Source organism: Typha angustifolia, chromosome 3 (genome assembly GCF_048772165.1).
Source record: "Typha angustifolia cultivar Huaian chromosome 3, ASM4877216v1, whole genome shotgun sequence".
In the NCBI taxonomy this organism is placed as follows: Eukaryota; Viridiplantae; Streptophyta; class Magnoliopsida; order Poales; family Typhaceae; genus Typha; species Typha angustifolia.
Window position 1 is genome coordinate 4,921,283 of NC_133241.1, and position 14,889 is coordinate 4,936,171.

The following is a 14,889-nucleotide window of genomic DNA, read 5'->3' on the forward strand; positions in this document are numbered from 1 at the left end:
ACATTCAAGGAGGAGGCGAGCACGCAACCAATGGCTTTGAAAATTATTTACTGGATTATTAGATGCTTATTTCATGTAAAATAATTTCTACTTTTTATTATTTTTCTAATATATTGTACTCAGGCTGTTTTATTAACAATGTGAATGCATAACATTTTTTTAATATTTTATTATAAATTCTCATTTATTTAATTTTAGTATTAATTTTTAAACTATTCGGGTCTTAGAGCTTTCCTACCATATATTTTTATATTTAAAAATTTAATATTACTAATGTTTATTAATTAATTTTGAAATAGTATATAAAATATTATATTATTTAATAATTGAAAAATTAAAATAGAGCCTAGTTGGATCTCCATTGGAGATGCTCAAGGACATGGGCTTTGAGTAGAATAGAGTCGATTCAAATCTTAAATTAAATTATTTCGATTGATGAGTTATGCATTTTAGTTTAAACAGGAGTAGCGGTCTATCCTAATTAAATTAAATTTAATTATAATCTTGTCCCGTAACCTGGAAAAGAGATTCCTAAAGTATTTTAATTTAGAATTTTAAGAATATAAATATGCTGTTTTAAAAGTTTTCCTTGGCAATTATGCAAAAATATTATATAAAATTCCTACGTTAATCAAGTTTCGGAACAACAAAGAAGATGTTCCAGGTTATTCTCCTGAGAGAAGAAACCCAAGAATTTATCAGCAGTTTCAAGGAAATATCAGATCTTTATTTTCATCCTGTCTGTTTGAAATTACTAATCTTTTTTCCATTTTTTGTCAGTGTAGCACTCTCCAATATGTACAACTTTTGAGATGAACTATCAGATTGTTAAATTATTTGCTAAAATAAAATTTGAAAAATCAGAGATACATGAATTGGACCAGGTAAAACTACGCTTCTTGAGCTGCCTCGGCCGAATTAGACTGCAGATTCGGTAACCATAATTCTATACGGGTACCTCCAGCACCGATGGCAGCGTCAATTTTGCGGGGAGAAATGACACGAACAAAACACCCATAGCTCTCGAGGATCTCACGAGCAACAGTTAGCCCTGCGATAAAGTTCCATGTCATGTTGTCCTCAAGCATACCATCCGAAAACAGATCAGCTCCAAATGGAGTGAGGGAATGCATCTGGGTCTGCACGCAATGAGAAGTAGATGAGTATACAAGCATGAAAACAAACTCAGAAATCAACAACTCTCTTCTAGATCAGTGATCAATCAGCTTATTTTCTTGAAGTTGTAAGATGGTTAGCTAAATATGAATAGGAATATGTATCTAAAAGTTTTAAATAGCCTTAAAGCCATAAATATAAAAAAAATCCAATTAGCCTTCATATCTCTATTATGAGTTGCTGCTTTGCTAGGAATCTAGAGAAATACAAGTTAATGATTACTATCATGTTATATGGACTCAATAATTTGAGATATGAAAAACTGCAAGTAAAGGTGGAAAACTGCCATCAGGTATTCTAGTGATAAAGCCTCCAGACTGTCTCACTTGTTAGTTTCTAGTAGACTAATATCCCTAGCTTATAGCACTCACCAGCAACTTGCTGATAACTAATTAAAAAAAAGGTACATTCTGACTACCTACCATTAATATTTGAATAAAACGAATGATATCTTTACAGCTGATGTAGATGGAAAAGTTAACAGGTAACTAATTGGCTATGCATTACTTAACATCAAAAAATAGAAATTCAAATAAAAAATTGAAAACCAAAGTTTGTATTTCCAGTGAGAGGAGCAAAACTTGTGTACCATGTATTGCATATCAGGCCCATCATCGTCAATGACTATAAGGGCTCCGCCAGCAGGTGCTCCACCAGCATATATTTGAACTTTACCACCAACCTTTGTGCGCAGCAGAGCTCCTTCTATGAGATTACTGAGTGCCTGTCTTAAGGCAGATTCTTCAACAGCAACTTGCAGTGGATCAGACGTTTCACTGAGTTCTAGAGAGCGTTGCTGCTTATTAGCAAGCGGCACTGCAGCATCAACCAAATCCTTCAGTACATCAGAGGCATTGCATGGTCTGCCTGACGTAAAAAAGACAAAATAGGAAATTGATATACCACATCTCCATCACATAGGTCAAAATGTATCTTCTAGTTGGTTTCTATACTATCAACAGAAGAAGCAAGATTCACGAACTTAGAACAGATAAAATCCTGTAAATTACCAAGAAAGTGGAATTATTACAGAATTTGGAGGGAATGAGGCTTTATGATGGCGCTGGCGGCAGGATAAAGAGGAACTTGCAACGTAAGATCCTCTTACTGTGAGAGCTGTACACAAATTTCTGATAATAGCTGAAGGTTGTCTGCCTTCTAGTTAGCAATTTGAAAGTTAAGGTTTCTTTGAAGATTAGAGCATGTATATATGGCTGGTTTGTCAAAATAAGATTTGGATGAGAAACAACCGAATAAAAGGGTTAGATTAGGGCTGATCGATATGGGTTTTGTGATGAGCAGCCCAAAGAATAGACATTGGTGTGCAAGAAGCAAAAAGGATCGAGGGTGGCATGAAAATGACAGTCCAGTTAGGTAGAAGACAATCATAGTGTAGGATATATGTGGCTTGAATGTGGAAAAGAATCATGTTAAGCATAAACCACAAAAACCATCTACATATGGTTAGCAGAACTATTATGGGTTGTATAGATAGCAACAGAAACTTTCTGAATTCAAAAGAAAGGTTAGGAATGGAACTTTTAAAATTTTAATAGTGATAAATCTTTTTTTTTTTCTTGTGTTAGACAAGTGGCAGTATGTAGAACTGAAGAGGAGCATGGTAGTAATGACGCAGGGTCTGAATCAGGATGTTATCATGCAGGATAGATAGCTGGAATGAAGTAGTATGAAGTTTGTTTGTTCTGTGCTGTGGATTTGGTAATGCTGTAAGGGTGGTGATGCTGGAAAATTCCATATTAGTGTAGTTCTAAGATACTACACTCGGCAGAGAATAGCTCAGGATTGGTTTCTGAATAAGATGGATGGATGGCATCTTTTTAGTCAAAAAGAATAGAAAGAAATTGGCCCATTTGTATATTACAATGCCCAATGCTCTGAATGACATTTTTGGCTACCGCCATGTTGGCCCGCGCACCGACTGCTTCGCTTTCTCAAATGGCGCCAGTGAAAGGCATTCATCCACCTAGGTGCTAAAAAGTGCCAGGTGGGCCGAGTGGGCCGATTTGGCAGGCTTACTTGTTCGGGGGTTAATTACACTGACATCCTCTGTACTATACTTGGTTTTCACGCCCATTTGTATATTACACCGACACCCCCAGTACTATACCCGAAATTGGGGTCTCACCCGTTTGTATATTACAATGTCCAATGCTTTGAATGGCATTTTTGGCGGCCGCTATGTTGGGGCCGCGCACCGGCTGCTCCGCTTTCTCATATGGCGCTAGTGAAAGGCATTCACCCGCCTCGGCACTAAAAAGTGCTAGGCGGGTTGAGTATACTTGGTTTTCACGGAGACTCTCTAAACTTTTTTATGTTACAATGTCCCTCTTAAATTTTGGATCTAAGTGAAATGACAAACGGCGTTGACGGAATACAGCTAATGACTATTATACCCCTAATAAATATATCATATTATTAGTTTTTAAATAAAAATAGATTTAAAAAGTAAATTACATAATTGCCCTCAACTTAACCTTCTTCCTCTCTCCTCTCCACCGTAATTCCCTTCTTCCTCTCTCCTCTCCCTCCTCCCCCACTGTCATTCCCTTCTTTCTCTCTCCTCCCTCCTCCTTCCTCCACCATCATTTCCTTCTTCCTCTCTCTTCCCCACTGTCATTCCCTTCTTCCTCTCTCCTCCCTCCTTCACCGTCATTCCCTCGAGATTTGCGCATCCCTCCCTTCCTTCCTCCCTCCCTCTTCGCGCATCCCTCCCTTCTTCCTCCCTTCTCCCCCGTCGTTATTGCTCTTCTTTTTCTCCTCCATCTCCTCCCCTACCGTCATTTCCTCGAGATTTGCGCATCCCTCCTTTCCTTCCTCCCTCCCTCCTTCCCCTATTGTTACTACTCCTCTCCTTCTCCGTCCTCCCCCACCGTCATTCCCTCGAGATTTGCGCATCCCTCCCCTCCTCCTTCCTCCCTTCCTCGTCTCCCCATGCTCCTATCCTTCTCCTCTGTCTTCTAGCGCAAGCATGGAAGACCCTCCCCCACCGCGCGTGACATCGCTCACTGCGCGCCGCCGTTCTCACCACCCTCCTTAGCTACCCTCTTCCTCTATCGATCCAAGTCCTCCATCGAGCGTGACGATAAGGTGGGGGAAGGGGAGGAAGGGAAGTTGTATTTAAATCTAATTTAGTTATTAATTAGTTGTCCTAATTTAGTTATCCTAATATAATTAAAATGTTAAAATAAAACTGTATTTTAATTTCTATTAATTTGATTGAAATATATAATGAGGACATGTAGGTCATTTTGGGAAAATACGATTGCCACGTAAGCTGACTCACCCAATTTTTCTCACGACACACTAACAGAAGGGCGACATTGAAATTTTTCTAAAGTTCAGAGGGGACATTATCACCTAAAAAAGTTTAGAGGGTTTGCATAAAAACCGGTTATAGTACAGGGGTGTCAGTGTAATTAACCCCTGGTTCGGCCCACATCGAAAACGGGTACAAATAAGTTGTATATAAAGAAAACCAACTTCTCTTTCAATCCTACCTTGCCTTGTTGCTCGATCTCGTGAAAAGTGAAACAACCCTCTTTCTTTTCCTCTCCAGCTCTCCCTTCCATGGCTGGCGGCAGCGAAAACGATAGTGGTATCAACAAAGACTCTCTCTCCCTCTTACCTCAATTTGAGCCTTATCACCTTCTCTCTCGATCGACACCTCTCTCGAGCGACACCGAACGGTGGCACAAGGAAACGACAGTGGTACGCATCAAGCTCCTCTCTCATTCTGATGATGTGCATCATCCATATGCATCCCTTGTCCCATCCCCTCTTTCGCCGCATCCTTCTCTTCCTCTCCGATGACGACGATCTTACCATCGACGAGCTCTTCTCTCTCGCTCTCTCCCATTTTGATAAGGTCTTCACTTTGCTGTCTTAGAAAGTAGAGATGAGCTAGATGATCTCTTGCTCTCTCTACTACCTTCTTTTTCTTTCTTTTTCCTATGTTGCCACTTTTGCCCCTATTATAAATGGATGACAAGTTGGCATTTGAGAGGAGAACTGAAGGATAGCATGGGAATTTCTAATTTTCTTAGTTTTTTATGATCTTAGTAATTGTTAAAGGAAATTAAAAGGATTAGGTATGATTCTAGATTTTTAGCTACTTGCAATTTGGGTGTTAATTTTGTTATTCTTATGATTTTAGCTATATTAGAATATATTGTATATTATATATAATTATTTTTAATTTTTAAATATTAAATTACTACAAGGTCTTGGTGCCTATCTTATGCCTAGGCGCTAGGCGTTGGGGTTTTTTGCTCACAATTTGCGGCCGCCTTTTAATACATTGACAATGCCTTACAAATGAATCATGCTTCATTACTCGAAAATGCATGATGGTTCTTTGGTGCGGACATCAGGCTCAAATCATTAATTGTCATGAGAGAAGAACTTTAATTTTGAGAAATGAGAATAGTTTAGTCTTTTTATATTAGGGCATTTTAATATTTTGTCTTTTAGGGTTTGCCTGTATAAAGACTAGTTATTTTCTTCTTTGAGGTTAAATGAATGTTTTTTATGAAATTTCAGATCATCTATTTTGTTACATTGGTGAATTCCAACACTTGTTGGTGGATTCCACGAGCGCGAGTTTGTGGATTCCTAACAACATGCAGGTGGATTCCATAGGTTTTCTACTTTATTCTTCTCCTATCATCGTCCTACATCATTCTTCTTGGCAAGCTTGTTTTCTAGATGTTACAAGCACTAATTAGTGCAACCTTATAATTCCTAAATGCAAAATATAAATCTAAATTTGATGCCAAGCGAGGTCTTACTATATGAAGCATACTGCCCATACAACAGTATAGCAGCTAACAGAAGTCTCTTTTCGATGCTATGTGATGACTGAAACAGAAGATTTAATATGGATATGGAAGTATGCAGTGAGTAGGCAATTATAGAATGAATTGTGATAAGTGAACTGCCATCGATGATCTTTCTCAGAATGCACCTTAAGGAATTTTGTATTTTCAGTGATGAAATAGAGAGAGTAACAGAAACTGTCATTCTAGGTCAAACCACTTTAAGACAAGATACCAACAAATAAAAGACGTAATATAAAAAGTAGTGGCAAGTTAAGTTGGAAGATTCACTTAGAAGTAGAAGTCATCATTGGATCAATTAGAACAAATTATTACCTAGTACCATGTTGTTGCAGTGGTCTGAGCCAAAGAGGTGGCATAGACATCTCAATGTCCTTCCTCTCAAAACCCAGGGGTAGCAAAGAATCCACTTTTTCCGCACCATGTTTTTCATTCTCTTCTGAACTGAAGTCCGATAACAAAGATGTTAAAGATTTTGATTGACCATACATTGAACCATGCATTTTCTGCAGTGTATCTTCATTGTACCGCACTATGTTAGCCTGTGGAAATCCATAGCAGATACTAGAAGTATTATGAATATATCAATTTGAACAATATTGGAATACATCGGTTACAGTGAATTAGCTTGGGAAAACCATCTGGAAACCAATAAAATGACAGTGACCTAAAATGTGCATGTTGCTGTTACCTCCAAATAAAGCAATAATGAATTGAGACTATTAGTGTGTTAAGGGCATGGCATTACACATTTTACACAAATGCCCAACTAAGAATCTCATGGTTGGCTTTCATGAGGAGGAACAAGGAAATTATCTAGAATATGACATTAGTCTGATCAAGGAAGAAAGAACTGATACAGAGAGTGAAATAGATAATACCTATTTGTATGTAACTAAGAGTGCTTCACCCACACCTAAGGGAGAGAGCTATAGGAGATGCACCAAAATCTTTATTTCTCCCCAGTTATTATAGAAAATGTGACATCTAGTGCAAACTCATCAATATGTTATTTTCACTCTAGGTAAGTCAATTCCATCTCGTTTTTCATACAAATGAGCAGGAAAAGCCTGAAGAAAATGAGAACAAGAAATTTTGATAGATATTATTCCCATTGCATAGGCTCCATCATCAAGTCTCTTTTGCCAATAGATAGAAGTTCCATGATGCGATTCACAAAAACCAATGATGGTCTATGAGCCTGTATGGACAACATTGGTGGGGTGGAGAGAGGCAAGTTCCAGAATGCTCTTGGCTACCCCCATTTCTGACAGATTCTCAACAGAATGATTCCCTCTGGATTGTTACTAGGTCGGGTTAGGGGAAGACCCGAGTCAAGATCACTTATTCATAGTGTAGGCTTCTATGAGGTCCAATCATAAACAAAATGAACATAGGAATATTGATGTGTAGTTGCATCAGCAGTACCATTGGAATGTCATGAAGATATATTCTATTTCTAAAATATAACCTATCAATGAACATAGGAATTTTGATGTGTAGTTGCATCAGCAGTACCATTGGAATGTCATGAAGATACAGCATGTACTTTTACATGATTTGCAAAATCTAGTGAAATTACAACTATGAATTGAAAATAGAATATAAGAGAATTTCTTTTACTCCTCCAAAGTTCTCCCCCAGATTGTTAGAATGACATACATAAGGGACACTGATATACCATGCTTCAGAAAGCTAGCAGATTAATAAATAGTAGAGGATAGGGGTGTTACCTTGGTAAGGTAAACAGCTTCTTGGATTTGTTGTAAAGCATTTTTCATATGATCACCTTGAATGAGTATATCTTGAATCACATCATAAGGTATCTATCAAAAAGAAAGATAATAAGACTCCTAAAGTCAGAAGGTTCCCACAAACTTATAGACATCTATGTGATCATAAGTATGCAATTTCCACACCTCACTTTTCTTCACATAAACAGACAACATTTTTGCAAGAGCTCTAATGCTAGAGAGAGGCCCACGAATCTGCCAAAAAAAATTCATTAATACATCTTTCCAAGTGTGTTAGTGTTCAGTATGGTTACAGTAACAGATAAATAACTTACTTGCTCAACTAAATGACTCATTCTGACATTATTTTGCCAAGATGTTTGTTGAAGCAACACTGCTTTCTGGAAGGAGTGAAACAAATTAAAACAGACAGAGTAAAGCAACTAAAAATATGGTATTTGAAAGCAGGCAATAGCTAGTATAACTTAATATTTAACTGCATCTCTTAGTTTGATTTCATATTTCTAAATAAGAAACAACATTGATAAGTGATAACCAATATGGGACATGTCCAGCAGTGCCAGGCTGTGTCAACCATGCTAACAACATGGTAGGCCAAGCCAGAGGCCAGCATGGTACCTTTCCATGGGTCAGCTATCCTTCTGATGTCCATTTATCATTCTTAAAATGACGTGTCACATATCAAATATGTAAAAGCTAGCTACGTTGCCCAAGAAGAACATAAAAATTATAATTTGATATAAGTATGTGAATTTATGGCTTCATTGCATTTAGTGGTAATAAGGAGAAGCACTAACTCCTCCAAATCTATCATTTTGTTGTCCAAGTAAATTATGATTTATGAAAACCATCTATTTAACATAACATGCTGGCATGAACAAATTTATTTGTATATGTTCATGTCAGATAAATGTACGACTATATGTATGTGTAATTGTGTAGACATGTGCATTCTTACTACCAAGAATTTCAATATCTTTCATGATGGATACTTTGGACCTGTGCAAAGTTTCTTTTCTATATGATATTGCTGACCAGATATCAGCATAGGCTGGCCAAGGAAAATGCAAGGATGAGAGGATCTTGAATAGAGACTAATACAGTCAGTTGGCAGGTAGGAAAATACCAATCTCGTTAAGCACAGACTAAGATCATTCAGAGAATGAATTAGATAATGATCACTGGATATGCTTCACCCACACCTAATGATGAGGGTGATGGGAGATGCACTACAACTCTTTGCAGTCACCAAAGAAGTGGTGATGCGTGCAGCAAACCTATATTTGCCCCTGCAGTTGATGAATTGCAAGACGACTCTAGTCAAGGATGATAAAACAGTACAAATAACAGATTGTAGTATAGCCATATCGAAGTAGACGCTGGAATTAACAATGACACTTTAAAATACAACTGAATATCATCAAATGGTTGATCAGTAATCAGTTTATCTAGGTTTCTTGAAAGTGGTCTATTATCAATAAAGTGATCCCTTATCTATTAAAGTTACTCATGGTTTAGGATCCTATCACAGAAAATATGAACAAGTAGCAAAACTAACTTTGGAACTACCTGATCCATGACATATGCCATAGCAAGAGATCGAGAAATCATAATAGCTCTGGATCTTTGTTCAGTAGTGAACTGACTAAAAACCTTCATCACATCTTCTTTGAACGGCTTTATTTCCCACATTTTCCCATTGGAATGAGATGACAGACCATATGATCCATTTTCAGGTGGACTATGTGGGGACTGTTGTTCAGTACTAAGTGCATTCATGTTCATTCGCACTTCTGGTATTGGAATCTCTGCAACTATAAAACCCACAACAAATGGATGTTTCACCATAGGTAGAACTACAGCTCCAGATTCGGGTGAAAAGTCAACCTATAACTCGTAATGGAACGGATATTTATTAGATGCCAAGTGCATGACCTTAATATCTATTACTAGTGAAATATCAAAGCGCCAACATACTTGTTGTTTTGACATTGCAGATTCAGCCGCACGTAGACCAGCAGGTATAGCAAAATTACCAACTAATATTACACATTCTGCACTTTCAGGAATATCAATTCCTGGGGAAAAAGCAACTCGACGTAGTTCCAACTGATCCATGACATAACTGCCAGCTGGTCTGACATAGACCTGCAGAATTGAAATTTTAGTATAGTTAGGCTGGAAGCCTGAAACAATACAATACCAACACAAATAGCAAAAAAGACACAAAGATAACTATTTTGAATATTGGAATTTATTTGTAGTTTATAATCATGCTACCATGATGGTAATTTACAAGGTATGCAAGATGGATGATAAAGTTGAAGCAGAACTAAGGGCAGAGCAACATCCTGTGCCTTTGCAGTTCTACACAGATATATTCCCGTATAACTATATAAGTAAGATCATTCTTCTGAAACATAATTAACTAAATAAATCTATTTTAAATTACTCATCCTGACGATGTTCAGAGAATGTTAAAGTATAATTAATCAAGTTTAACCTATAAATTTTGGAAAGATTTCTAAATAGATGAGCTTTCAAAGCTTGGAACGTTTAGTTAGACACAAAATTGTCCTTTAATCTAAGGAGTAAAATTCTCACTCAGTAACCTCTGCACATATATAAACTCCTCAAGTCTTTGCAAATTACACAAATATACGACATAAATGATCACCAATTTCAAATCAAAATGAAAGAAGGGAGCCGCATTAGAAAAGCTCCTGTGAAGCACGCCAATTCAGAGTTCTAAATTGAACACAGCCAAATGCTAAGCCACTCCAGGCTTCCTCCAAGAACCAGCATTCATCAGCTAATAGTTCAATGCCAAGTACCCGATTCAAGAAATCAAACTAACCGACAGGATCGCCTCGCGGTCGACGACCATCCGGAACAGCTCGAGCTGCTCAAGGCACAGCCTCTGGAAGTCGGGGCTGGGCATGACGAGCCCACTCTTCCCCTGCTTCTCCACCCGCTGCGTGAACGCCACCGGCGAAGACGGAGACGCGCGGCGGATGGCGGCCGCCAATGCGGCGGCTGAGGAGAGGGAGAGATGCTGCTCCTCGCCGGCGTTCGGGTCGGGGAGGGCGACAGGGCGAAGAGGGGAGTGGCTTCGGAGGATTAGGTGAGAGGAGTGGTGGTGGTGGTGGTGGTGGTGGTGGGATGGATTGGATTGGGGAGCAGTAGGATTTGGGATGCCGAAGGAGGGAAGTTTATTGGAGGGGTGGAGATGGGGGATAGTGGATGTGAGATTTGTGCAGTGGAAGAGAAGGCAATTGGAGAGGAGCATCGTGGAAATGATGAGACAGAGAGGGAGAGAAACAGAGCGAGGGAGAGGATACTTGAACACTTATTACATGGGTATTGGGGCTCTTTCTGACTGCTTTCTTTGTCTTATCACTTTATATGATCTATGTGGTCGGTTTAAGACCAGATGGGTGATGCTACGTTTAAGCGTTCTGTTCTTACTTCTTGCTTTCTTTCCCCTTGCCCTTCTAAGGAAAACAATTTCATTATCTGAAAAATAGGTGCAAAAATACTTCATTATCTAGGAAAATAATTAATCCAAACGGAAGAAAACCCTAAGTCTTCCATAGGTTTGCTAACTAGTTGGAAAATGTCGAGACGGTGTTTTTGCACTTCCATGGAACAACAAGTTTGTAGTTGAGTATATTAATTAGAACTTTTCAGTCAAATTCGATAGTCAAATTTATGAGACTCTGATCACAGGCTTTGAGCATATAGAGATCCATCTTCAAAGTTTCTACTTCACATAAAGAGGGTTATTAGCTTGGCCACGAAAGACACCTAGATAGAATTGGGCCCTAGCTTTTGCAAATGATAAAGTCTAATCCTGCCTTAAGCAAAAGAACAAAAGAAACCATTAGTGTTGATTGTGGTGGTGCCTTCAGTAGATGTAAACCATTTAGCAAGTCTATCTAAATTTCTTTGGGCTGGATTAGGCCGTTGGTGGGCCTAAACGAATTCAGTGCTAGAGCATTTGATTTATCGTCATTGGCTTCTTTTATAAATACAAAATCATTGTGAGTCTTCCACATTATGAACTACTTGTCACTTCAAATGAGTAGCAGCTTTCTTTAAGAAGTTAGCACTTTTAAAGATTTAGTTGCCTGATTATGGAGAAGACGACTAGAAACTTTTATGAATAAACCCTATATTAGTGTGGTAGGGATCTTTTTTTTCTTTTTTTTCTACTTATTAGTTCTATATCATAGACTCTATGTATCAGCTCTTAGTGAAAATATGCTGCGCATGTGGAGTCGATTGGAGAGCAGGAGAGTCCGATCGGATCTCCCTTAAATCTCTTGTAAGAAATTACTCTCTTATTTTCCACCATTAATGAAAGATGCTTTTCACTCTCAGCTGGGGAAGAGTTAATCCATCTTTATCCTAGGCTAATTGCACAAATCTAATGGGATCCCTTGCAATTAGAGTTTTCTCATAGGTTTTTAGAATTAGATTCCTGACATTTCGTATCATAGCAGTTTTAACTACTCAACGTGGGGGAGAAGCAAGGTCTATCCATAGCAAAATCCACTCGTTTGGGTATCTTGGCAAAGTTACTGCGAAGAAATGAGCAAAAGATACAAGACGTGGTCAACAAATTCTAGCGCCACAATAAAACCATGAACGCAACCATGGATGAGTTCCAAGCTCACATCTGCACACAAATGGAAGCTTTCTTCAAGGTTTGCATAAGCTTCATATTAAAGACAATGAGATTGAAGAAGATAAGTCACTTTTGATTCAGTCTTCCACAAACTTAAAGAACTGAGGAGGGCATCATCCACTAAGAAATGATACTTTAGATTCTAGCAGTCACTTTATTCCCAACTAGTTAACGAGAGGGATTGGGACTTGTAATATACACGCAAAAAAAGAAACAAAAAAAAAAAAAAAAAACGGGGCACATGCCCACCCTCACATCCACTCACTTGGCGTGTCCTTTGTTAGGCCAAGGTGATGTTTCTCCAACTTGGATCTCCATTTAGGGTATCACTAAATCAAAGTTCACCTAACAAATATTGAAAAAATGGCCTTTTGTGTGCACTTTGGCCACTATGAGTTCTGAGTAATGTCCTTTGGGCTTTATAATGCACATCTTCCAATCACTCATTAACTCTATTTTTCAGCATCAATAAGAAGATTTATACTTATTTTCTTTCGACAACATATCTATCTATAGCTCCACAATAGAAACTCATTGCCAACATCTTGGATAAATACTGAAAATACTCAAGAACTTCCTATTTGCAAAGTACTCTAAAATGCACTATTATGGCAAAGGAGATTGAGTACCTTGGACATATATATTTCTGAAAAAGGGGTGTCAAAAAATCCTACGAAGATTCTATGCATGAGTAATTAGTCAGTGCCCACAAATTTGAGGCAGCTAAGAATGTTCTTAGGATTCACGAATTATTATAGAAAATTTGTGAAGAATTATAAATTAATTGCTAAGCCCTTAATAGACTTGTTGAGAAAAAATAGTTTCAAATAGTCTAGTATAGCCAAGGAGGTCTTCCAAGATCTCAAATCGGCCATGATTTCCACATCTATCCTAGTCTTGCCCAACTTCTCTAAATAGTTTGAGTTTAAAAGGGATACGAGCGATGTGAGAGTAGGAGCCGTTCTACAATAAGAGAGCCACCTAATAGCTTATTTTAATAGTGAACTAAGGTAGAAAATCGTTCTTATTCAGTTTATGAAAAAAACTTTTAGCTATTGTGTGATAATCATAAGGTGAAAATCTTACTTAGAGGGAATACACTTTATAATACACATCAATCATCAAAATTAAATAATTTTTGTACACATCTCACTATAGTAAAATGACTCTTCAAGCTATTGGGCTTTGACAATGAACTGTGATATAAGATATGTAGGCTGAATAGGGCAACCGACGCTTTGTTTAGACTATCGGAGATAAATAACTCATTTTCTGCTATGTCTAGTATTACTCCTTGGCTTGGGGAGGTAATTAATTCCTACAATAATGGCAACCTTATCTCTACCTGATTATCAAAGTTGATCATCTCCGAAACCCATGAGGCTTACTCACTCTCACAAAGAATGATTAAATTTTAAGACAAAAAATATATATTTAAGCTACAACAAAGATAAGGCATACCGTAATTGAGGCCCTCCATGCTTCGCCAGTGGATGGACATTCAGGTATCCAAGCCATTTGTAAGAGAGTAAAACAATTTTTCTATTGGTCTAAAATAAAACATCATATAATGGTATTTGTACAATGTCGTGATATTTGTTAAAAATATAAGCATGCAACCACACACTCTGACGGACTCCTATAGCCCTTACTAATTCTCATATTGCTATGGAATGATATTACTATAAATTTCATCGAAGGTTCAGAAAGAAAAGAGATCATATGGGCGGTGGTAGATCGATTAAGTAAATATGCACACTTTATTGCATTATCCACCCTTTACAGCGCCACAGGTGGTAAATCTCTTCTTTGATCATATTTACAAATTGCATGGGCTATCGGCAACCATAGTCAGCCATAGTCAATGATTGTGGTTTTATTTTCCTTAGCTAATTTTAGAGGAAATTATTTAAACACTTTAAAACTTCACTTCATTTTAGTATAACATATCATCTATAGTCTGATGGTCAGGCCAAACGAGTGAATAACTGTTTGGAATCCTATCTTCATTGCATGCTCAGCTCCAAACCGAAGAAATGGGCTAATTAGGTACTACTAGCCGAGTGGTGGTATAACACAAACTTTTATAGTAGTCTTGGCAGCAGTTCTTTCCAAGTCCTTTACAGGTATACTGCTCTACAGTTAGTATTAGCCACGAATACATAATCAATAGTAGTTATAGAGTCTTATATCCAAGAGAGGCAGAGGACGATCCATCTTTTATGGGCTAAACTATCCGAGGCTCAAACCCACGTGAAACAATTTGCTAATAGACACAAGATCAAGAGGCAATATGAGGTGGGGGATTGAATGTATCTTAAATTACAGGCTTAAAAAGGCAATCATCTATGCAAATTAGGCCCAACTTCAAGCTGGCGGCTAAATACAATGGCCCCTATCAAATCATGGCTAA

The 14,889-nt window shown here is 37.8% G+C and overlaps 1 protein-coding gene across 1 annotated transcript; it reads right to left on the reverse strand.

Annotated features, from left to right (window-relative positions):
- Window positions 1–705: 705 nt before the first annotated feature.
- Window positions 706–11,170, reverse strand: LOC140758398 (chloroplast sensor kinase, chloroplastic). Its single transcript, XM_073094537.1, has 9 exons — window positions 10,644–11,170; window positions 9,764–9,934; window positions 9,356–9,673; window positions 8,101–8,166; window positions 7,952–8,020; window positions 7,766–7,858; window positions 6,348–6,574; window positions 1,766–2,039; window positions 706–1,139 (listed from the first exon to the last, which is right to left on the reverse strand). Exons 1-9 carry the CDS (start codon window positions 11,073–11,075, stop codon window positions 891–893), a joined length of 1,899 nt encoding a protein of 632 aa, XP_072950638.1. The 5' UTR covers window positions 11,076–11,170; the 3' UTR covers window positions 706–890.
- Between the last annotated feature and the right edge of the window lie 3,719 nt (window positions 11,171–14,889).

Bases quoted from the DNA above. Each gene is read 5' to 3' on its own strand.
- LOC140758398 (XM_073094537.1), bottom strand. From the start codon at position 11,075: ATGCTCCTCTCCAATTGCCTTCTCTTCCACTGCACAAATCTCACATCC. The intron at 9,935-10,643 runs GTTAGTTTGATT...TCAATTCTGCAG, and splicing joins ACCGCGAGGCGATCCTGTCG to GTCTATGTCAGACCAGCTGG. The intron at 8,167-9,355 runs GTAGTTCCAAAG...CACTCCTTCCAG, and splicing joins TGGCATATGTCATGGATCAG to AAAGCAGTGTTGCTTCAACA.